Here is a 25,186-nt window from a genome sequence, read left to right on the forward strand (position 1 = left end):
CTTTTGTGCTTCCAAACAAACTTTAAAATATTTTGTTCAAGTTCCAAACCAGGTTTAAATATGCATTGTTGTACAAGAGTTGTAAGCTATAAACTAGTTAAATTGCTATAAATAACCAAAGTGATAAACTTTGGTTATAAAGTTGGACAGTAGCCCTTCTTTCTGGCAATATTTAATAGTGCCAGTTCTATTTGGTTGATATATGGAAACAAGATGATTTTTTTTGAAGTGGTAGGGTTAATAGCCATCTTGTGTATTAAAATTGGCACATGAAATGTTTTACAATTTAGATCTAATATAGAAATTTTATTTATTTATTTTTTTGTTTTATGTAAAGATCTGTTTCTTTTCTTTTTCTTTTTTTTTTTTTATTTTCCCACTGTACAGCAAGGGGGTCAAGTTATCCTTACATGTATACATTACAATTACATTTTTTTCCCCACCCTTTGTTCTGTTGCAACATGAGTATCTAGACATAGTTCTCAATGCTATTCAGCAGGATCTCCTTGTAAATCTATTCTAAGTTGTGCCTGATAAGCCCAAGCTCCCGATCCCTCCCACTCCTTCTGCCTCCCATCAGGCAGCCACAAGTCTTTTCTCCAAGTCCATGATTTTCTTTTCTGTGGAGATGTTCATTTGTGCTGGATATTAGATTCCAGTTATAGGTGATATCATATGGTATTTGTCTTTGTCTTTCTGGCTCATTTCACTCAGGATGAGATTCTCTAGTTCCATCCATGTTGCTGCAAATGGCATTATGTCATTCTTTTTTATGGCTGAGTAGTATTCCATTGTGTATACATACCACCTCTTCCGAATCCAATCATCTGTTGATGGACATTTGGATTGTTTCCACGTCCTGGCTCTTGTGAATAGTGCTGCAATGAACATGCGGGTGCATTTGTCTCTTTTAAGTAGAGTTTTGTCCAGATAGATGCCCAAGAGTGGGATTGCGGGGTCATATGGAAGTTCTATATATAGATTTCTAAGGTATCTCCAAACTGTTCTCCATAGTGGCTGTACCAGTTCACATTCCCACCAACAGTGCAGGAGGGTTCCCTTTTCTCCACAGCCCCTCCAGTGTTTGTTCTTTGTGGACTTATTAATGATGGCCATTCTGACTGGTGTGAGGTGATATCTCATGGTAGTTTTGATTTGCATTTCTCTTATAATCAGCGATGTTGAGCATTTTTTCATGTGTTTGCTGGCCATCTGTATATCTTCTTTGGAGAAATGTCTATTCAGGTCTTTTGCCCATTTTTCCATTGCTTGATTGGCTTTTTTGCTGTTGGGTTGTATAAGTTGCTTGTATATTCTAGAGATTAAGCCCTTGTCAGTTGCATCATTTGAAACTATTTTCTCCCATTCTGAAAGTTGTCTTTTTGTTTTCTTTTTGGTTTCCTTTTCTGTGCAGAAGCTTTTCAGTTTGATGAGGTCCCATGGGTTTATTTTTGCTCTAATTTCTATTGCTTTGGGAGACTGACCTGAGAAAATATTCATGATGTTGATGTCAGAGAGTGTTTTGCCTATGTTTTCTTCTAGGAGTTTGATGGTGTCCTGTCGTATATTTAAGTCTTTCAGCCATTTGGAGTTTATTTTTGTGAGGGTGTGAGGGTGTGTTCTAGTTTCATTGCTTTGCATGCAGCTGTCCAGGTTTCCCAGCAATGCTTGCTGAATAGACTTTCTTTTTCCCATTTGATGTTCTTGCCTCCCTTGTCAAAGATTAATTGCCCATAGGTGTCAGGGTTTATTTCCGGGTTCTCTATTCTGTTCCATTGGTCTGTCTGTCTGTTTTGGTACCAGTACCACACTGTTTTGATGACTGTGGCTTTGTAGTATTTCTTGAAGTCTGGGAGAGTTATGCCTCCTGCTTGGTTTTTGTTTCTCAGGATTGCTTTGGCAATTCTGGGTGTTTTGTTGTTCCATATAAATGTTTGGATTGTTTGTTCTAGTTCTGTGAAAAATGTCCTGGGTAATTTGATAGGGATTGCATTGAATCTGTAGATTGCTTTGGGTAGTAGTATGGCCATTTTTACAATATTGATTTTCCCAATCCAGGAACATGGAATATCTTTCCATTTCTTTACATCTTCTTTGATTTCTTTGATTAAGGTTTTATAGTTCTCGGCATATAGGTCCTTTACCTCTTTGGTCAGGTGTATTCTGAGGTATTTGATTTTTTGAGGTGCAATTTTAAAAGGTATCGTATTTTTGTATTCCTTTTTTAATAATATAGAAATTTTATATCTAAGGATTAGAGTACTTAGTTGAAGCCACACAGTGAAACCTCCAGCAGAATTGCAGAATTAAGGCTGGAACTAATATACAAATGGTACCTAACTAACCTTAAAAGCTTTTTGCACAGCAATGGAAATCATCAACAAAATGAAAACACATCCTGTGGAATGGGGGGAATTATGTGCAAATGATATGATCAACAAGGGGTTAATATCCAAACTGTATAGGCAGCTCATACATCTCAATATCAAAAAAACAACCCAGTCAAAAAATGGGCAGAAGACCTTAATAGACATTTTTCCAAAGAAGACATAGAGATGGCTAACAGGAACATTAAAAATAAAAAAAAAAAAAGCTCAACATTGCTAATTATCAGGGAAGTACAAATCAAAACAACAATTGAGCTATCACCTCACACCAGAATGGATATCATCAAAAAGTCCACAAACAACAAATGTTGGAGAGGATGTGGAGAAAAGGGATCTCTTTTACATTCTTGGTAGGAATGTAAATGAGGGGGCAGCCACTATGGAAAACAGAGTGAAAATTCCTCAAAAATCTAAAAATAGAACTACCACATGATCCAGTAATTCTGTTCCTGGGTATTTAGCCAGAAGAAAATGAAAACATTAATTCAAAGAGAAAGATGCACACCAATATTTATAGCAGCAGTATTTATAATCACCAAAATATGGAAGCAGCCCAAGTGCCCATCAACCAACAAATGGATAAAAAAGATGTGGTAAGATCTTTTATGGAATAATGTAATAGTAATAGTTGCGGAATATTACTCATCCATAAAAAAGGAAATGCTGCCAATTTCAGCAATGTGGGTGGACCTGGAGAATATTATGCTTATTGAAATAAGTCAGACAAAGACAAATATTATATGATACCACTTATATGTGGAATCTAAAAAATAATATTAATATATATATTTGCAAAACAGAAACAGACTCAGATATGGAAAACAAACTAGTGATTACTCTTGGGGGGGAATGGGCAAACTAGTAGTATGGGATTAAGAGATACAAAGAACTACGTATAAATTAGATAAGCAACAAGTATGTATTGTAAAGCACAAGGAATTACAGCTATTTTCTTGTATTAACTTCTGATGGAGTATAATCTGTAAAAATATTGAATCCTATTGAAACTAACATAGTATTGTAAATCACCTATGCTTAAGTGAGAAAAAAATAAAAAGACTGGAACCTGCGGCTTTTAGTCCTTTTTTAACCCCCTTAAAATTTAAAAAGTAACACATGACCTTGAAAAAGGCAGAAGAAAGGATAAAATTATTTGTAATGGTATAATCCAAAGATAACCCCTCTTACCTTTTTGATACAGTGGATGGAGGCGTCATGGAAGAGGCTCATTTTATTTTGAGAATGATAATCTGTATTTTTTTCCCTGACTGAATTTTGGGTGGTTATTTTTTCTAAGAATTTATTCTTTTGTATAGATACTCAACTTTATTAGTATAAAATTGTTCGCCTCATTTTTTTAAGGCCTACAGCATCTGTTGTATTCTTTTCTCATTATTGCCGTTGGTTATCTGTGGCTTATTTTTTTCTTCAGTAGAGGTTTATCAACCTAATTAATCATTAAAAAAATTTAAAAATTTTATGGCTACCCCCATGGCATATGAAAGTTCCTGGGCCAGGGATTGAATCCAAGCTGCAGTTGTGGCGTAGTTAGCAACTGTGGCAATGCTGGATTCTTTAACCCACCGTGTTGGGCCAGGGATCAAACTCTTACCTCCTCAGCAGCCTGAGCCGCTGTAGTCGGATTCTTAATCCACTGCACCACAGTGGGAACTCATATCTTTTAAAATAGTCCACTTCTTACTTTACTAGTTCTATTTTGTATTTATTTTCTACTTCATTAATTCTTACCCTTAATTTATTATTTCCTTCTTTCTTTCTTTTCTTTTTTTTTTTTTTTGTCTTTTGTCTTTGTTGTTGTTGTTGTTGTTGTTGTTATTGTTGCTATTTCTTGGGCCGCTCCCGCGGCATATGGAGGTTCCCAGGCTAGGGGTTGAATCGGAGCTGTAGTCACCGGCCTACGCCAGAGCCACAGCAACGCGGGATCCGAGCCGCGTCTGCAACCTACACCACAGCTCACGGCAACGCCGGACTGTTTACCCACTGAGCAAGGGCAGGGTCCGAACCTGCAACCTCATGGTTCCTAGTCAGATTCGTTAACCACTGCGCCACGACGGGAACTCCTGTTTCCTTCTTTCTACTTTACTTGGGTTAATTTTGCTGTTTTTTTTCCTTATTTATTGAGATAAATGTTTAGCTCATTCCTGTCTTTCTAATATATACATTTAAGGATGTAAGTTTTGTATACTTAAGACTTACTTTATCTGCATATCACAAAGCTATTTTTACTTACTTAAAACGTTTTTATTGAAGTATAATTGATTTAAAGTGTTTTAGATGTACAGTGAAGTGATTCAATTATACCTACATACTGTGTACATACATATATATGTATTTTCAGGTTCTTTTCTAATTTATTACAATATGTTGAGTAAATTTCCCTGTGCTATACAGTAGGTCCTTGTTTTTCCATTTTATACATAGTAGTGTGTGTATGTTAATCCCAAACTCCTAATTTATCCCCCTCCCATGATACCCCCTTTGGTAACCCTATATTTGTTTTCTATGCCTATTTCTGTTTTGCAAGTACTTTCATTTGTGTCATTTTTTAGAGTCCGCATATAACTGATAATGATATTTTTCTTTCTCTGTCAGACTTACTTAATATGATAATCTCTAAGTTTGTCAAGTTTGTTCTAAGTGGCATTACTTCATTCTTTTTTTTAATGGCTGAGTAATAGTCCATTGTGTATATGGAATATACCTATACTTCTTATTCTTTTTTTTTAACCACATCTTATTTATCCATTTGTCTGTTGATGGACATTTTGACTGCTTCTGTGTCTTGGCTGTTGTAAATAATGCCACGAACTGGGATGAATGTATCTTTTGAATTAGAGTTTTCTCTGAACTTATGCACAGGAGTGGGATTGCTGGATTATATGGTAACTCTTATTTTTCCTTTTTTACGGAACTTCCAAACTTCTCTCCATAGTGGCTACACCATTTTACGTTTCCACCATCATTGTAGGAGGGGTCCCTTTTCTCCACACCCTTTCCAGCATTTATGGTTTGTAGACTTCTTGTTGATGGCCATTCTGACTGGTGTGAGGTGATACCTCATGGTAGTTTTTATTTGTATTTCTCTAATACTTATTGATGTGGAGCATCTTTTCATGTCTCTGTTGGCTATCTATATATCTTCTTTGGAGAAATGTCTATTTAGAGCTTCTGCCCATTTTATACATTTGATTTGGTCATATTTGTTTATTTTTTGCTTTTACTCCCTTCGCCTTGTGAGACTGACCTATTGCTACAGTTTATGTCAGAAAATGTTTTGTCTATGTTCTAGGAGTTTTATGGTATCATGCCTTATATTTAAGTCTTTAAGTTATTTTGAGTTTATTTTTGTGTATGGTATGGGTGTTATAATATTATTGATTTACATGTGGCTGTCCAGCTTTCCCAACACCACTTGCTGAAGAGACTGTCTTCACTCCATGGTATATTCTTGCCTTCTTTATTGAAACCCGTAGGTGTGTGGGTTTATTTCTGAGCTCTCTATTCTGTTCCATTGATCTGTATCTTTGTTTTTGTATGAGTATCACACTGTTTTGATTACTGTGTCTTTGAAGTATTGTCTAAGTCTGGAAGGGTTATGTCCAGCTTTGTTTCTTGCCCTCAGGATTGCTTTGGCAATTCTGAGTATTTTATGGTTCTATGTAAATTTTGGAATTTATTTTTGTGAAAAATATCATGGGTAATTTGATAGAGATTGCATTAAATCTGTAGATTGCTTTGGGTAGTATGGCCATTTTAACTATGTTAGTTCTTCCAGTCCAAGAACGTGGGATATACTTCTGTTTCCACAAATCATCTTTGATTTCCTTTCTCAGTGTTTTACAGTTCTCACTGTATAAGTTTTTATCTCCTTGGTTAATTGTATTCCTAGGTGGTTTCTTTTTGCGGGGGGGGGGGAATGTGGTTTTGAATGGGATTTTAAAAAAATTTTTACTTCCTTTTTCATTGTTGGTGTAAACAAGTATAGTGGATTTCTGTGTATCAACCTTATATCCTGCTACCTTGCTGAGTTCATTTATCAATTCTAGTAGTTTTTGTGGGAGTTTTTTAGTGTTTTCTATATAGAATATCATGTCTTCTGCATATAATGACAATTTTATCTTTTTTCTTTCAATTTGGAGTTCCTGGGCTAGGGATCGAACCCAAGCCACAGCAGTGACAACACTGGATCCTTAACTGCTAGGCCACTAGGGAACTCCAGTCAATATGGTACCTTTTATTTCTTTTTCTTGTCTGATTGCTGTGGCTAACACTTCCAATACTATGTTGAATAGGAGTGGTGAGAGTGGACATCCTTGTCCTGCACCATATTTTAGCAGGAAGGCTTTCAGCTTTTTACCATGGACTGTTACGTTGGCTGTGGGTTTGTCGTAAATGGCTTTTATTATGTTGAGAGATGTTTCTTCTGTATGCACTTTGGTGAGAGTTTTTATCATGAATAGATGTTGAATTTTATCAAACACTTTTCAGCATCTATTGAGATGATCATGTGACTTTTGTCTTTTCTTTTGTTAATGTGGTATATCACATTGATTTGCTTGTGTTGAACCATCCTTGTGACCTTAGGAAGAATCCCACTTGATCATGCTGTATGATCCTTTTTATGTGTTGTTGGATTTGGTTTGCTAATATTTTGTGGAGAATTTTTGCAGTTATATTTGTCAAAGATACTGGCTTATAATTTTCTTTTTTGGAAGTATCTTTGGTTTTGGTATCTGGGTGATAGTGACTTCGTAGAATGACTCTGGCAGTATTCCCTTCTTTTTAGTCTTTTGGAAGAGTTTCAGAAGGATCAGTGTAAGTTTTTGTATGTTAGAATTTCCCAGTGAAGCCATCCAGTTCTGGACTTTTATTTGCAGGGAGTTTTTTATTTTTTATTTTTATTTTTATTTTTTAAATTTTTAAATTTTTATTTTTTTTTTTTGTCTTTTTGCCATTTCTTGAGCTGCTCCCGCGGCATATGAAGGTTCCCAGGCTGGGAGTTGAATCGGAGCTGTAGCTGCTGGCCTACGCCAGAGCCACAGCAGCATGGGATCCAAGCCGCATCTGCAACCTACACCACAGCTCATGGCAACGCTGGATCCTTAACCCACTGAGCAAGGCCAGGGATCAAACCCGCAACCTCGTGGTTCCTAGTCGGATTCGTTAACCTCTGAGCCACAACGGGAACTCCTATTTTTATTTTTTTTAGAGCCGCACTTGTAGCATGTGGAGGTTCCCATTAGGGGTCAAATTGGAGCTACAGTTGCCAGCTTGAACCATAGCAACTTGGGATCAAGCTGCACCCAAGACCTACCCCACAGGTTGTGGCAGTGCTGGATCCTTAATCCACTGAGCAAGGCCAGGGATCAAACCCGCATTCTCATAGGTATTGGGTTTGTTTCTGCTGAGCCACAGTGGGAACACCTTCAGGGAGTGTTTTTTATTTGTTTTTGTTTTTGCTTTTTAGGTTAGGGCTGTATCTTTGGCATATGGAAGTTCCCAGGCTAGTAGTCAAATTGGAGCTACAGCTGCCAGCCTACACCACAACTCACGGCATTGCCAGATCCCTGACCCACTGAGCAAGGGCAGAGATCGGACCCATATGCTCATGGATACTAGTCGGTTTTCCTTCAGGGAGCTTTTCGAATTGTAGATTCTTGGAGTTCCCGTTGTGGCTCAGCGGAAATGAATCTGACTAGTATGGATGAGGATGCAGGTTTGATCCCTGCCCTTGCTCAGTGGGTTAAGGATCTGGTGTTGCCATGAGCTGTGGTGTAGGTTGCAAACTTGGCTCAGATCTGGTGTTGCTGTGGCTATGGGGTAGGCCAGAGGCTACAGCTCCGATTTGACCCCTAGCCTAGGAATCTCCATATGCTATGGGTGCGGCCCTAAAAAGACAAAAATAAAAAAATTATAGATTCTTTTTCACTTCTAGTGATTTGTCTGTTCACATTTTCTGTTTCTTCTTGATTCAGTTTTGGCAGACTGTATGTTTCTAGAAACTTAGCTGTTTCTTTTACATTGTCCATTTCGTTGTCATAATATTTTTATGGTATTTTGTATTTCTGTGGTATTGTTAATTCTCTTCTTTCATTTCTTATTTTATTTTGGTTCTTTCTCTTTTCTTCTTGGTGAACCTGACCAGAGGTTTGTCTATTTTGCTTAATTTTTCAAAAAACTAGCTCTTAGTTTTACTGATTTTTCTCTTGTTTTTTAATCTCTGTTTTATTTATTTCCTCTCTGATTTTTATTACTTCTTTCATTCTGCTGACTTTAGGTGTTTCTGTTTGACTTTAGTTTTTGTGTTTCATTCTTGAAAGGCATCTTTGCTAGCTCGAGGATGGCAATATTTTTTTTTAACATCTTAAAGATATCAGTTCTTTGTCTTCTGGCCTCCATTGTGAGAAGCCTACTTCCAGCCTGTTACTTCTTTAGAAGTTGTATTTTTTCTTTTTCTTTAGCTGCTTTTTAGCGTTTTTCCTTTGTCTTTCTGAAGTTTTACTGTATTGTGTCTAGGTGTGCTTTTTTTTTTTTCAATCCTTTTTGGGACTTTTGAGATTTTTGAATCTGAAATGATATATTTTATCAAACCTGGAAAAATTAGAGCTAATATCTTTTTTTTTTTTTTTTTTTTGAATTACAAAGCTGCTTTTAATACTTAGGGGTGAGCTCCATAGGAATAAAAAACACTGGGAAGGGATAACCTCCTCACCCCCAGGAGTGGCCCAGGGGGAGAGAGGCTACCTGAGGGGAAGGAAGCACAAAAGGGACCCGCTGCAGACTCAGGGCAAAGGGAATGCCATCGGTGCTGGGACCTGTGAGCACTACAGGAGAAAACGTGAGCGTGGTGGGACTGGCTCCAGGCACACAGGCGAAGGGCAAGAGGGTTGGACACGAAGCCACAAAGCTACTTGGGTTCCTTCTTCTCGTTTGCCTTTTTCCTGCTTCTGCTGTGTGATCTCTGAGTCCCTCTGCTTGCGGGCGGCAGCAGAAAGCCTGTCATCTTGGTGCTTTCCCTTAACCAAGTTGGTCTGCTTTTTCATATTCTTCTGGTGGGTGAACTCCTGCTGGTTACCGCGGGTCATGGTGAGGGCAGCGGCTCTGGCTTGCCTCTGTTGCGTCCCCTCGCTCAGAATGACATTCCTTTTTTACGTATTGTTTCGGCCCCTTTGATCTAGTGAGACTGCTATATTAAACATATATTAGACTTCCTCATTTTATTTCTATGTTTACAACCCTCTCTTCTGTATTTTCTTTTTATCCTTTTCAGAATTTTGAATGGCTTTTTCTAATTCATTTGCTTTATTGAACTTACTGCAAGTTGGATTTGCTTTATTGAACTTACTGCACTGGATAGTACTGGATCCTGTTTTTGTGTGTGCATGTGTTTATCCCCTTTATAAGATTGAAAAATGTCTTTCTATTCCTTTTTTTTTTTTGAATGGTGCAGTCACAGCTTATGGAAGTTCCTGGGGCCAGGGATTGAATCTGTGCCACAGCTGTGACCTACACCACAGCTGCAGCAGTGCCAGATCCTTTAACCCACTGTGCTGGGTTGGGGATCAAACCTGCACCTCTGCAACAACCTGAGCTGTTGCAGTCATGTTCTTAACCCACAATGCCACAGTGGGAACTCCACATCTATGTTCATTCTTGATCTATAGCTTGTTCCTCTCGTAGTGTGTTTGTTTTTAGTATCATTGTAATGCTAATTTCATAAAATGAGTTTCTAAGTATTCCTTTTCTCTTTCCTCTCAGGGATCATATAGAATTGGTGTCATTTATTCCCTACATTTTAGTAGGACTTGCCAGTGAAATCATCTGGGTGTTGACATTTCTGTCCCAGAAGGTCTTTTTTTTTTTTTTTTTTTTTTTTAATTGAAAGCTACAAAAGATAAAAATAAATAAAAAATTAGAGGATAGTTGATTTACAGTAATTTCAAGTGTACAGAATTTCAGAAGGTTTTTATGTGCATGTATTTCTTTAATAGTTAAAGGACTTTTTTTTTTTTTTTTTTTTTTTTTTGGTCTTTTTGCCTTTTCTAGGGCTGCTCCCACAGCATATGGAGGTTCCCAAGCTAGGGGTTGAATCAGAGCTGTAGCCGCCAGCCTACACCAGAGCCACAGCAGTGCAGGATCCGAGCTGCATCTGCAACCTACACCACAGCTCACAGCAATGCCGGATCCCTAACCCACTGAGCAAGGCCAGGGGCTGAACCCGCAACCTCATGGTTCCTAGTCTGATTCATTAGCCACTGCGCCATGACAGGAACTCCAATAATTAAAGGACTTTTAAGGTAATACATTTCATCATGGTATGTTTTTGAAGTTTCTGGATTTGGAGGAATTAGTCTTTTTCATCTATTTCACTGTCATGTATGTATCATTGTTTATAGTATTTTCTTATTACCTTTTTAATGTTTGCAAGATTAGTACTGGTATGCTTTCCTTTATTCTTTTTTTTTTTTTTTTTTTTTTGCTTTTTTCTAGGGCTGCTCCTGTGGCATATGGAGGTTCCTAGGTTAGGGGTCTAATCAGAGCTGTAGCCACCGGCCTACACCAGAGCCACAGTGATGCCAGATCCGAGCTGCGTCTGTGACCTACACCACAGCTCACGGCAATGCTGGATCCTTAACCCTCTGAGCAAAGCCAGGGATTGAATCTGCAACCTCATAGTTCCTAGTTGGATTCGTTAACCACTGCGGCACCACGGGAACTCCTCCTTTATTCTTGATGTTGGTAATTTATGTTTTCTCTCTCTTCTCTTTGTAGAGGTTTATACATTTTATTGATCTTTTTTTTTTTTTTTTTTTAAAGAACCGGATTTTTATTTCTTTCATGTTATATATTGTTGTCAATTTTATTATTATTTCAGTTTTTCTTTTTAGGGCTGCACCTGTGGCATATGGAAGTTCCCAGGCCACAGCAGTGCCTGATCCAAACTGCATATGTGACCCATGACGCAGCTTGTGGCAATGCCGGATCATTAACCCACTAAGTGAGACCAAGAATCAAACCTGAATCCACATGGATGCTAGTTGGGTTTTTAATCTGCTGAGCCACAACTAGAACTCCTTGTTGTCAATTTTATTATTTCTCCTTTTACTATTTCTTGTCTTCTGCATGCATTGAATTTGTTTTTCTCTGCTTCTTCTAAGAGATTAAGATAGAAGCTCAGATTACTGATCTGAGTGTTCATACCTCTCTGAACATTTTTATACTAGCCACTTTAACATCTTTTTGTATTAATTTCAAAATTCATGTCTGTTGATTGTTTTTTCCCGGTGACTTGAGATTTTCTTAGCTCTTTGTATGCTGAGTAATTTTGCATTGTAACCTGGATTGTTTAAAATATTGTGTTATGAAACTCTAGGGCTTGTGTAAATTCCCTGGAGAATATTGATATTTTTGTTTTAGCAGGCAGTTGACTTATTTGGGTCCAGGCCAAAAGTTCTGACCAGCCTTCTCTAGGTTATAGTTTCACTTTCAAAGTGAGCTGTAGTGTAGTTCCACTTTCAAAGCCCTCACAGTGCTAGCTTTATGTAACCTGTATGTACCACAGGTGACCAGCATAAGACATGGACACTGATCTCCCCTGTAGTTCCAATCCCAGAGGCATTTATTCTGCAGTTTTAGGTATGACCCATGCATGTGCTACCCAGGGATGAGTCACAGGAGTTTTATCAAAAAGTTAATTGGGTTGTTCCTCCAAGCTCTTCCTTTTTAAATGATTTCTCTGGTACTTTTTGGTTTCCTGGGGCTCCCTTTTGTGGTTCTCTGGATGGAAAGTTGAGACTCTTGTTACCCTGCTCTGTTTTTCCTGTGACTGTATCTGTGTTCAGGTAGCAGTAGGACAGAGAAAGAGACAAAAAGCAACAGGGATTTCCCCACTCTCTTGGGATCATAGCTTCTCATATTGGAGCTGTGGGATTGTTTGGGGTTGGGATATGAGAAGATGGAGAAAAGAAAGAAAGAGGATAAATTGGAAATTTTCTCTCCCTCTCTTTGAAAATTAAGAGTTTCTTTTCCTACTTTTTGAATCAAAAGTAAATAGCTTATCATGGAGCTCTTTTTGTTGTTGTTGTTTTTTGGTTTCATCCTAACTTTAAACTCTGCTGGTACAATGTATTTTAAATTCTTTTCTTCTTCCCTAGTTCACCTGCTGTCATTTACTTCTCAGTCTTCAAATATCCATTCCATGCTACTGTCCATGTTTTATGGCTGCATTCAGTGGGAGAAACATAATATGTTGTTGTTCTTTACTCAGAACTGAAACTATGATACCATTTTTCATATAATCAAAAAATATCAAAGACAAGCAATAAGTCTAATAATGCAGGTGGAAGATTTCTCTGGGCAAAATTAATAAAACCTTACTGAGAGACTAAAAGGAAGGTTAATACCATGTTTATGGACTGAGAGATTTACTACTGTAAAGACAGCAGTTATTTCCAAGCTGATTTATAGCTTTGGTGTGTTCTTAGTCAAAATTTTAAGAGGATTTTGTGGAATTTGACAGTGATGCTAAATTTTATGGAAATTTTAGGGCCAAGAATAGTTAAGACAGTCTTTAAGAACAGTAAGATGAGAGGACTTCTTCTACAAGCTCAAGTCTTATAAATTTGTAGTCATTAAGATAATGCAGTGGTGGTAGCCTAGGAGCAAGTACACAAGGATAAAAGCACCAGAAACAGACTTATACATTCATTGATCCTTGATTTATGTCAAAGATGACATGGTAAAATAGTATAGGATGGTTGATCTTTTCAGTCAGAAGTGCTGGGACTTTTTTATTTACAGAGGAAAGAAATGAAACTTGGTCTCTGTTTCATCCATACACAAATATTAACTCCAGGTAGATTACAGATCTAGGTGTGAAAGACAATAAGGGTTTTAGAAGGAAGAAAAGAAAATTTATTCACGACCTTCAGGTTGCAAAGTGTTTATTAAACAGAAAACCAAATATACCACAACTGTAGATAAATAAATTTGTTGAGATGATGTGAACCAGGCTTCTTATTATTTAGGAAGGAAGTTCAAAATGTGGAATGTAGGAAAGCTGGATTGAATCTTGTGATATATATAGATTAGAGACATCAGTGTGACCTTATATATATATGTGTATTTATCCATATATCTATGTGTTATGTGTTTGTTTTACAATATGTATATATTTGTTTCTGTGTATATTTATGTGTATTTAGAGAACAAGAGGGAGAGAGCAATGATGTGTGGTGGTATAGAGATGTATAGATCTGGTCGGAATGTACACGCGTCCTGGATGTCATTGCTTCTACGCCTTCAGGGGAGAGTTGAAAATCCTACCCTCTCTCCCATCCCCCTCGCACCTGTTTCCTAGTCTGTCAGCTGAGAGGGCCTAGACTCAGTTGGTACTCTAGAATCAGAAACAACTGACATCTAGATCTTTTCTCTTAAATTTTTTTAAATTATAGTTGATTTATAGTGTTTTAAATTTTGGTTTCTAAATACCATTCTCCACTAAAAGGAAATACCATTCCTTGGAGAAAAAGCTGCTTATAGGTTGGATGATGAGCCTAAATGAGCATGGAATCTCTTGTGCCAGAAAGTAAGGAATTGTTCAAAGAATGACAGGAACATGTCAATAGGACACAGAAGTAGCTTGAAGGGTTCCTACTGGCCAAGTCTGGGACAATTGGAATATGAAGATTAGTGATAGTAATGGATTATCATACTTGGAATGAAATAAGAATCCACAATAAGTTAAAGAATCCATGGTCTTTAACTAATATAAAAAACACAAAAATAAGTAAGAAAACTCAAGGTAAAGGAATAAATTAGGAGTTTGGAATTAGCAGATACATACTACTATGTATAAATAAACAACAAGGGCTTACTAAATAGCATAGGGAACTATATTCAGTATCTTGTAATAAACTTTTAATGGAAAACAATCTGAAAAAAACATATAACTGAGTCACTTTGATGTACACCAGAAACTAACACAACATTGTAAATCAACTATACTTGAACTTAAAAAGTAAGGAAACTCTTCCTGTTTACAGAAGAAAGCCAACGAATAAATAATGAAATGGTGATGTGAGCAAACTAGCATTTGGCAGCCATAATAGTAATAACTAAGTTTTAGGCAAGAATCACCCAATGGATGCCAAAATTTGTGGGTTAAAGTTTGATAAGATATTTACATAGCCTCAAAATAGCTTCCCATAGAATACTTATTAATTACAAAGGAAAAATAATATCTTTATAGAGGGGAAACTTGGCAGATACCACCTTTATCAACTCATCAAAGTTCACTTCATCAGAGATGGGACAAATTGACAAATGTGCCTGTGGGTAAAATGCAGTGAGAAGAACGTGGCCACATTTCTATGATGTTCCTGCCCAAAATGTATAACTGGAATCTAATTATGAGGAACAGTGAAAATGCAGGCCATGGACTTATATTTGATGAAAGATTAGTATCCGGAATATAAAAATACCTGCAAATCATTAAGAAAAGAACTGATAACAGAAAGTGTATGAAAGTCTTGAACAGGCATTTCACAAAAATAGAAAATATAGATGACTAGGAAGCATATAAAAAGGGGTTCTTCCTCCTTAGTAATCAGAAATGCAAACTGAAGTCAGGAAATACCATTACATACCTAGCACATTTGCAAAAGATAATTTGATATGTCTGGTGATGGCAAGAATGTCCAGAAATGGGTATTCTTTTTCTTTCTTTTTTTCTTTTTTTGCCATGCCCATGGCATGTGGAAGTTTCCTAGCCAGGAATGAACCCATGCCACAGCAGTGACAATGCCAGCCAGATTCTTAATCTGTTAGGCCACCAGTGAACTCTGAAATGGGAACTCTTATATACTGCTAGGGAGAGCATTAATTCATACAGCTATTTTGGAAAATGATTTATCATTATATTCCAAAATTTAAGATATATGTACTCCATGATAATCTATCAGTTCCTCTCTATGGTGAAATACATATAATATGCAGAATATCACTGCAAGAATGTTCAGAACAGCAATCTTATTCGTTTTTTAGAGCAGCGTTGTTTTTAATATGCAGACTGGGAGTTCTTGCTGTGGTACAGTGGATTAAGAATCCAACTATAGCAGCTTGGGTCACTGCGGAGGTGTGGGTTGGATCTCCAGCCCAGCTAAGTGGGTTAAAAAGGATCTGTCATTCAGCTTGGATTCAGTCCCTGGCCTGGGAACTTCCGTAGACTGTGGGTGTGGCCATAAAAAAAATGTGAACTGTCCAGGGACGTTGGAATGGATATACTGTCATACATGCAAGGGAATATTGATAAGTAATGAAAATGAATGAATCATAGCTATGCGTATCATGAATTAACCTCTGAGCAAATGTTCTTAAAGCAAGATAAAAGTTCCCGTTGTGGTGCAGCGAAAACAAATCCGACTAGCAACCATGATGTTGTGGGTTCGATCCCTGGCCTCGCTCAGTGGGTTAAGGATCTGGCATTGCCATGAGCTGTGGTGTAGGCTGCAGATGCAGCCTGGCTCTCGAGTTGCTGTGGCTGTGATGTAGGCCAGTGGCTGTAGCTCCGATATGGACCCCTAGCCTGGGAACCTCCATATGGCATGGGTGTTGGCCCTAAAAAGCAGGGAAAAAAAAAAAAGGCAAGATAAAAGAATATATGCTGTATAACTTTATGTATACAAAGTTGAGGGCTGACAAAAATAAACAACATTATTTAGGCATGCATGAAGAAGTAGAAAAACTACAGAAAAAAGCAAGGGAATGATTTCCCAAAAAAGTCAGGGATAGTGCTACTCTGCTTGCAGGAGAGAGGTATATTTTTGAAGGGACACATAGTCTTCTCGGTTGCTGAAAATAGCGTCTTCCTTTTTAAAGTGGTGGTTACTCACATGTTCATTTTAGTTTATTCTTTGTGATGTGTATTTGTCTTATGTACACCTTTACATTAAAAAAATGGCTTAGTGGAGTTCTGTAAGGGAGTATATAAAAATGCACTTTGTTGCTTTTTTCTCTGCCATATTTAATGAGAATCTCAAGGCTTCTTTGCAAATTAAAGATTACTGTCCACTTCTCCCCCTCCCTCTTACCCTGGCGAAATGTGAAACTTCATGTGATAGAGATACTATCTGTTTTCCATCACATTATGCCCCGTGTGCCTGGTCCACGATAACTTCTCAGTAGATGTTTGTTAACTTGCATCCCCAATAGTCATCATGCTATAAATATTTGTTGAGTGTTAAACAGAACAAGTCAAGAAACAGATTATCTTAATAGAGAATTAGAAGAATACAGAAGAGAGTAGAAGACTGTAAATGAGAACTTGTTGCCTGCGATATTGGTAAACAGAGAATGTTGCAGCCATCAAGTGCCTGCATCTGCACCAGCAGTGCCCCCTGAAGGAACTCAGGACAGAAACAAATAGGCTCCCTGATGCAAAGCCCTCAGCCACAGCAGCCACCCACAGTATGGCTGAGGCAACTCAGGATGGAAAAGAACAGGATACTGGCCTGATAGGTAAGCTACCTATTCACAGAAATGATTTCAGTAAGCCCAGACTCTTGGATCTTCCCACACGTAGAAAAGTCCTAAATTCATTAACTTGAGATGTCTAGTTTTCTTTAATTAACTGCAATCTTTTGTTGTTCTACCTACCTATCTGTGTTGCAGTCCCTTAGAACTGTCTGAGAGGCTGCCTCTCAGGCTTGAAGTCCTTAGAAAGTCTACAGTATAAAATAGCATTCTCAACTTCTAGGTTGGTTGTGCTTTTTTTTTTTTTTAATCCCAATTGACAAGACAAATCTTCAAGACTTTTGTGACACAACTCATAGTACCACTTGTCCTCAATTATCAGGAAGCTGGTCAGTTTGGAGGACTGGTTACTCTGTCTCTATTGGGCTATGTGGTTCTTGTATCTCAGCCTCTCTTTGTATTGGAGCCATTAAAACTGGCTTGAGGACCCTGGGGACTGCTGTGGCCTCTGTATATAAAGTCCTCTTGGGTTTAGGGTCTGTTACTGTGTGCTACATTTCTTGTTATTTCATAGTTGAATATTCAGAAAGTGAAATCTGAGCCAGCTCACTTTTTCAGGCCAGGCCATATCATAGGTTGCTGGCCAGCCTACAGTTTTTGGAATCAAGTGCCAAGCCCTAGTCTAATTAGTGTATGCAGTGAGTGTTGGTCATGTGGTCTGCCAAGGTTGCCCTTTCAGAGCGACTATAGGTGTGGCAATTTTGCCTAGCAAGGTCTGTCTATGAGTATGCTGGACAATATACTTGATGCAATAAAGCATAATTTTTCTGTTATGGAATGTTTAGGTGGTTTCTGTGAGGACCAAAAAAACCCAAAACAAAAATAAAAAACAAGGAGGAGATGACAGGTTTTGTTGGATTAGAAAGATTCAAACATTTGAATAATGATCAGGGTTAGTGATGAAGTGGACAGAGGTACTTTTGGAGTGTGATTTTTTTTTTTTTGAAGGGTAGTCTGTAGAAGTTATTAACTTTAATCACTGACCCAGCAATTATGTCTTAGAATTTATTTTATGGGTGTATTTACACACATATGCCTAGTGTCATATATACGAAGATGTTCATTGAAACATTTTTTTGCAATAGTAAAGAATGGAACAACCTAAATTAATTATGGTAAAGCCACAAAATGGAATACTGTGTAACTGTTAAGAAGGATGAAGATTCCTTCTGTGGGGTTTGGACATTTTTCAAGATGCATTGTTAAGTAGGAAAAAAGTTGCAGAATTGTGTGTAGCATAATCTATTTATATTATAAAGAAAGATTTATATGTAGAAACACTTGTATGTTGTGTATACTTGTATGTACATTAAACATTTTAGGAAGGGCTCATAGATAACTGTTACGTGATTGCTCCTTAGGTATGAGTGGCGGTGGTCAAGGCTAAGAAGGTGACTTCGTTTTCTTCCTTTTCTTTCTTTCTTTTTTTTCTTTTTCTTTTGCTTTTCAGAGCTACACCTGTGGGCATATGGAAGTTCGATCCCAGGCTAGGGGTCGGATCAGAGCTACAGCTGCTGGCCTGCACCACAGCCACAGCAATATGGGATCCAAGCTGTGTCTGTGATCTACACCGCAGCTCACCTTAAGGCCAGATCCTTAAACCACTGAGCAAGGACGGGGATCTAACCCACGTCCTCATGGATGCAGCTGGGTTTGTTACCGCTGAGCCACAACAGGAACTCCCATTTAGTTTTTAAATTTAGTACATGCTTTATTTTCTTTCTTAAAAAAAATTCTTGTCACTGCAAATATTAAAATTAAACATTTAATTTTAATAATTAATTTATTAAATTAAACGTTTAATTTTAATAAATTAAGTAATTTATGAAAGTTCTAGCTTATTAATAAAGGATCCATTCAGCTTTCAATCAGGCAAACTATTGGTCCATTTTAGAAGTTAATTTTTAATTCTGAGAGCATCATAAACAGTTAGGAAATTTAATTAGATGAATGAGATGGAAAGGATATTATATTGGAAAATTTTTATTAATCTGTGCTTTGTTTTCTCGGCTGTAAGATTTTTTTTTTTTTCCATATGTCAACACTGACCTCTTAAGATACTTCCTGAAGATAACATGGTACAACCGGTGACTATCAAAGGCGAGACAACTCTGTATTCTCTTTCGCTTTTTGTCTGTAGATCAGAGATTATGGAAGAAATGAAGAATTTAAATGAATTTATGTAATTAACCAATAAGAAGAACAAAAATTTAAACACTAGAAGCCAAAATGATAGAAGATAGCCATTAGTGAAGTGTATAAAACAGTGGAAAGAGATCCAAATTTGCATGCCAACATGTATTTGCCTGTGATTTAGAACTTTGATTAAATCATAGGGCTTCCATTTCTTTACATTAAAGAGGGATTACTAACCCACGTAAGGATTATTGCAGTCTTGAAAGACAGACTAGGAGTGTGGAATGCATAGTAGAACATCTGTTACGCAGTAGGCTTTCACTAAATGGCACCTCTTTCTTGTAATTATTTTTGTAACTTTTAATAACATGTGCCCTATATTTACATGAATCAGAACTCTCAGGAAGAGGTGGAAGCTTAACAGTAACACTCTTGTAGAATATTCTTATTAAATTAGACTACAACACCTTTTGAAATTAGTCCAACCTCTTCAACCTGTTGAGTACCTCTTAATCATCAGTGCTTTTTTTTTTTAATGGCTGCACCTGCAGCATATGGAAGTTCCCAGGCTAGCGGTCAAATCAGAACTGCAACTGCTGGCCTATGCCACAGCCACAGCAATGCCAGGTCCAAGCAGAGTCTGCAGTCTGTACTGCAGCTCGCGGCAACATCTAATCCTTGAACCCACTGAGTGAGGCCAGGGATTAAACCTGCATCCTCCTGGATACTAGTTGGTTTCTTAACCTGCTGAGCCACATCAGGAACTCCAGTGCTTTTCTTTTTTAAATTTAGCCACATCTGTTAGCGGTTGTCAGTGATGTCAAAATTGGACCCTATAACTGCTGATGTTAAACCATCCAACTACTTCATAGAAAATGCTGGTATAGTTAATCTGCTTGTATTGTAATCTCTTTCTCATAGGAAATATGTTTGTATAAGATTAAAAATATTTCTTTACTGTATAAGATTATATAAGATTTCAGGGAGTTCCCATCGTGGCTCAGTGGTTAACGAATCCGACTAGGTTGCAGGTTCGATCCTGGTCCTTGCTCACTGGGTTAAGGATCTGGTGTTGCCGTGAGCTGTGGTGTAGGTTGCAGACTTGGCTCAGATCCCACGTTGCTGTGGCTCTGGTGTAGGCCATCGGCTACAACTCCAATTCGACCCCTAGCCTGAGAACCTCCATATGCCGAGGGAGCAACCCAAGAAAAGGCAAAAAGACAAAAAAAAAAAAAAAAAAAAAAAAAAAGATTTAAAGGAAATCTGAGAAATTAGAGCATTGTTTGGGATATAAGTATTAGTTGTTTGCTTTTCTGAAAATAATATAGTCAGGGCAATTAGTATATATAAACTAAAGTTAGCGAAGACATTGAGTGTGTTACGCCTATTCAGGTCACAATAACATTCAACCCTCCAGAGAAGGCAACAGTTTTTTTTTTTTAATAATGATCATGATATTATGTTATTTCAGAGTACTTTATGACTAGAAAATGATACTTAAATCTTTTCAAGTGTAACATTTTAATAAGATGAAACAAGAGGGTCAGCTTGTTTTTTAGCCTCAACTAATTGACACAGCTCTCCTAATGAAATTTTGGATATCACAACTAAAAACCTAGAAGAGAATCTTGGTAATAACAATACTCAGGTTTTTAGTTCCCACATAATTATTTTGGAATAATATGACACACTTTGTCTAAGGGAGAGATTATTTTAGACAAACTATTGAGATCTGTGGACCCAGAAAAAAACAGGCACATTCATGTGACTTTAAGTATAATTTTCAGGACTTCAGAGACGACCTGAGACCATCTGTGATTTACATGCATTAGACTCCAGTTGAAAACTTCAGCCAGGTTGAAAACTTAGTTTCAGTGCTCAACGTAGAGACTACTTTTCTTTTTCTTAACAGGGTGAATTTGGTCTCCAAAGTAAGGTAAAAGTAAGACTTACCTTAGTTATAAATTGTCAGCTAGCTATTAATTCTTTATCATCATAAAGACAGCTCAGTCCTTCCTTAGAAGAAATTGCCACATGAATAGAAGGAAAAGATGTTTTTCTAAGACTCTTCCTCTTTCCTTGGATTTCATTTGTGTGTTTGGGCCAAACCATATGCTTGACTTGGAGATAAAATGCTTATAGGTCAGTACTGTTCAGAGTGCAGGACACTGGTATATGGTGCTGTCACAGGGCTGTTTCTACCAGAAACCCTAGGGAAGAAGAACTTGGCTTAGAAATTCCATTTGTTCCAGAAAAGGCTTAGTGCCCCTTTTCGTGTTTCCCTGTGATGATCCTGTGGCCTCTCTACCACATGTGTAGTAGTTATACTCAGCTAAGCTAGAGATATTTATTTACCTAGTACAAAGGAGCCTGAATCCTGTATTCTCTGGGGTCATTTTAGCATTTGCTTGTGGTCTCAATGAGTGTCTGCTTTTCCTCCTGCACTGTAAATTCTCATTCTGGTCAAATAATTCTGAGAAGGAAGAATGGAACAAATTGCATTTGACCTAAAATTGAGAATGGAAATATCTTGAGTAGTTACAGATTTTGTGTAAACCTTCTCAGCTGCTTGTCTTTACTGAGCACTTACTCTGAGCTAGGTGCTGTGGGAAATTACTCGAGATTACAGAGTTGAACATGAGCCTTCTAGCACTAATAAGACATCTTAATGGAGTGGAGTTGGGGTGATGCAGTAGGAAGAGTAGGAACTTGATTATGAAGCAAACAGATCCTCACTCTGTGAACTTGGACAAATTAACTTCTTTCTGGACCTCAGTTTCTGTCCATCTTTAAAAGGGAGCCTAGGAGATATGTTCGTAAAGACCCTAGCAGACTGCCTGATCATAGAAGGTATTCAGTATATGGTAAATTATTAAGGAAGGCTTTGGTAGATTCCCTTCTGGTAGGTCTTCTAAATCCATGATACGATTAGGGTGGAAAATGAGCCCAAATAGTTTTTTTTTTTTTTTTTTTGTCTTTTTAGGTCCGCACCAGCGGCATATGGCGGTTCTGAGGCTAGGAGTCGAATTGGATTTGTTGCTGCCGGCCTATGCCACAGCCATAGCAACACGGGATCCGAGCTGCATCTGCGAGCTATGCCACAGCTCAAGGCAACTCTGGATTCTTAACCCACTGACCGAGGCCAGGGATTGAACCTGTGTCCTCATGGGTGCTAGTCAGATTCATTTCCGCTGAGGCACGAGGAGAACTCCTTGAGACCATTCTAGATCAGTGGTCTCTAAACTTTTATTCCACTGTATGGTTATTTAGTCATTTTTTAAACTATTTCCCTACTTATAGATGGTATGTTTATTTTCAGCTTTTGCTGCTTTAAGTAATGAGGCAGCGACTATCCCTCCCCCTTTGTAAGTATGCTTATAGTAAAATAGGGACTTGTTTAATCAAAGGGTATATTATATTTAAAATTTTAATAGATATTGCCAAATTCTTTTATCCATGAAGATTCTGATTCAGTGATTCTGGGGTGGAACCAAGCAATCTGTATTTTTAACAAGTTCCCTAAGTGATTTTGATGCAGCCATGTTTGAGAACTATTGCTGTTCAGAAAAATGGCAAGATTTCCTAATGCTGAGGAGTGTGGTACCTCTGGAAAAGGTCAGACAATGATGGCTATTTCGGGAGGAGTGAAAATCCTTTCCAGTGACTGAGAAGTAAGAGCCTATATGCCTATATCATCAATTGCTCCGGGTAGCCCATCTTTAGAGAAACAAGTGTTCTGATATTCAGCTGGAATATTTTTTCTCTTTGACATGTAATGTAGAAGAAGGAGCACTAGAATTCTAAGGACTTGAGTCTGAACGTCTTCCCCTTACTAGCTGTATAGCATCTTGGGCAAATAAATTTGAATCTTTCTATATATAATGGTAATGACAGTATTTTTGTTTTTAAATAATACAATTGTAAAGATTAGCATGGTGACACATTTATCCTACTTGTACTCAGTATTTCTATTCAGTTTAACTTTCTCAAATGCATAGTATAGCAAATCTGCATTGTCTGTAAGAATATAAGTGGTTATTTCCTCCTGGGAGTGATTTTTTTCTGTATTTCCTTTGCTGAATATTCTGTCTTTGTCTTTCATTTGGGGAGCTTTTTGAAGATAGTTTATAATAGTTAGAGCAGGATTTTGGCAGTGCCTTGGAAATTTTGATGACCAGTTAGAAGTAGTGTTTGTTTTCTTCTCTGGTCTTTATCTTCAGTTCCCTCTTTCATTAGCCATTAGATGGACCTCATTGACTTAGATATTATCACATGTCAGGCGGCTATTGGACTTCTGTATTTTGTAGGGCATGACCATATTGCTTAAGGCTGTAGAAATAGTGGGGAAAAAATGCCACCTATAGATATTATATTCATGTTGCTTTTTATGGGGCTTTTTCATTTGAGCATTACATTATTAGGTTGTTTTGAATATTTCATCATAAGTTGAATTTGGACGAAAGAGAAAAATGTCCCCACCCTCTGTCCCTTATGTCATCATAAAATTCACAAAGTTGCAAAACAGGAATAGCATATACCAAGAAGTGTAACAAAAGGAAGAAATATGTGGTTTTACTTATTATAGTTATGTTGAACAAGGGAATTTTCCAGGAACTTAATTTTGTGTTTTATTTTCCAGACTAAATATTTGCCACTTTTTATATAAATTAGTTTATTTTTATTTAATGTATGTGTCTGTGTGTGTTTGTGTGAGAGTGAGTGAGAGAGAGAGGGAGGGGGAGAGAAAAAAAGAAGAGGAGAAAGAGGAGAGACAGAGTTGGGTTGGTTTCCTCACTCTCTCCTGCCTGGTAACGTTGAGGGGACGGGGTAGGCAGGTGTCATCATGGATTCACTTAGGCAGGTGAGTATGTTTAGCATTTGCCTTAGTGCATGTAGTTCTGCCTCGGGGGTTTAATGTCTATCTAACTAGCTCTTTAAGCCATGTGGGATTATGTTGGAAAATACATTTGATTTCTATCTTGATCTTCTTCAAGCCTGGTTTGAACCCTGGAACTACAATTGCAGCCTTCAATACCCTGTTGATTTCAGATGGAGTTCTTATTATTTAGGGTTTATTACTGAGATGAGCTTCAGAAAGAAATTCTAAACAGAATGATTTATGGGGTGTCATCACCCCCATGATTTTCATTTGACTTGTAATTTTCTGAATTGGAAATTTATATTTTTAATATTCTTACATTAACTACTTTTGTTTAATGTGTCATAGTATCCTTTACAATGGCAACAAAAAGTAAGAAACTGATGATAATTCTCAAGTTACATATCTTATATAATGTAAAACTTTTCTTTTTAGGCATATGGATCAGGCTGTGATATTGTTATTTTGGCAAATGACTTTGAATGTGTGCAGATCATTCCTGGTGCTAAGCATGGAAACATCCAAGTCAGCTGTGTGGAGTGTTCTAACCAACATGGAAGAGTAAGGGATTTATTTACTTAATTAAATGTCATCTTTTAATGTATTTAACAATCTCAGAATATTCTTAATCGTTTTATACAAAGCTTACCTACGCTTTCTAATTAATAGACCTTGCTTAGATGGCTATTAATCGGAGTAGGTAAAGTGATAGATTGTATACAAATTATAAAGGACCATTAAACTAAGTGATAATTGTTCTACATATATAAACTGTCTTAAAAGATCTGTAGGCTTCACAACCCCATGTGTACTGTTACTCTGTCAGTTGATAATTCTAGCAGCTATTATGCTAATAACAAGGAACTTTTATCTTCTATACCTAGTGTATTCTATCTCTTTACCAAATTATAACATCAAATTTTTATCAAAAAATGTAGCAAATTGCTAGCATCTAATATTATATTTTCATTCTTTGTAAAGTTTCTATTAATTTAATAAAAGTTTATTTTTTGTTTGAAGAATGTTGAAGTTCATTCAGACTTTAAACAGAGGATTTATTTTAAAATAATTCAAATTCCATCATATGTTTCTTCCTCCAAAATTCAAGCATTATATCCATGAAATTTTGGTTCTGTATAAAGTAAATGTAGCATATCTGCTGTATATTTTAGCAATTGATTGAGGCCAATGTCGTATGGCAGTTGATAAATGTCTCTGTGGGAATATAAAA

At 37.2% G+C, this 25,186-nt stretch overlaps 1 protein-coding gene and 1 long non-coding RNA gene across 6 annotated transcripts in view; both read left to right on the plus strand.

Annotated features, from left to right (window-relative positions):
- Positions 1 to 25,186, plus strand: part of DMXL2 (Dmx like 2) — a 160,467-nt gene that overhangs the window by 13,509 nt on the left and 121,772 nt on the right. For all 5 annotated transcript variants that reach the window (XM_021095420.2, XM_021095427.2, XM_021095423.2 and 2 more), the window contains exon 2: positions 24,391 to 24,516. In XM_021095420.2, the coding sequence (XP_020951079.1) occupies positions 24,391 to 24,516 (126 nt within the window). The remainder of the gene's footprint in view (positions 1 to 24,390; positions 24,517 to 25,186) is intronic.
- On the plus strand, positions 10,266 to 14,193 carry LOC146406364 (uncharacterized). The gene is made up of 2 exons (XR_014811443.1): positions 10,266 to 10,477; positions 10,922 to 14,193. It is a non-coding gene; the product is annotated as an uncharacterized LOC146406364 (long non-coding RNA).

Source organism: Sus scrofa, chromosome 1 (assembly GCF_054392235.1).
Source record: "Sus scrofa isolate SSC_HxYL_T2T_F1_AM1 chromosome 1, Sscrofa_HxYL_maternal_Yorkshire_Landrace_v2.0, whole genome shotgun sequence".
NCBI classification, from domain to species: Eukaryota; Metazoa; Chordata; class Mammalia; order Artiodactyla; family Suidae; genus Sus; species Sus scrofa.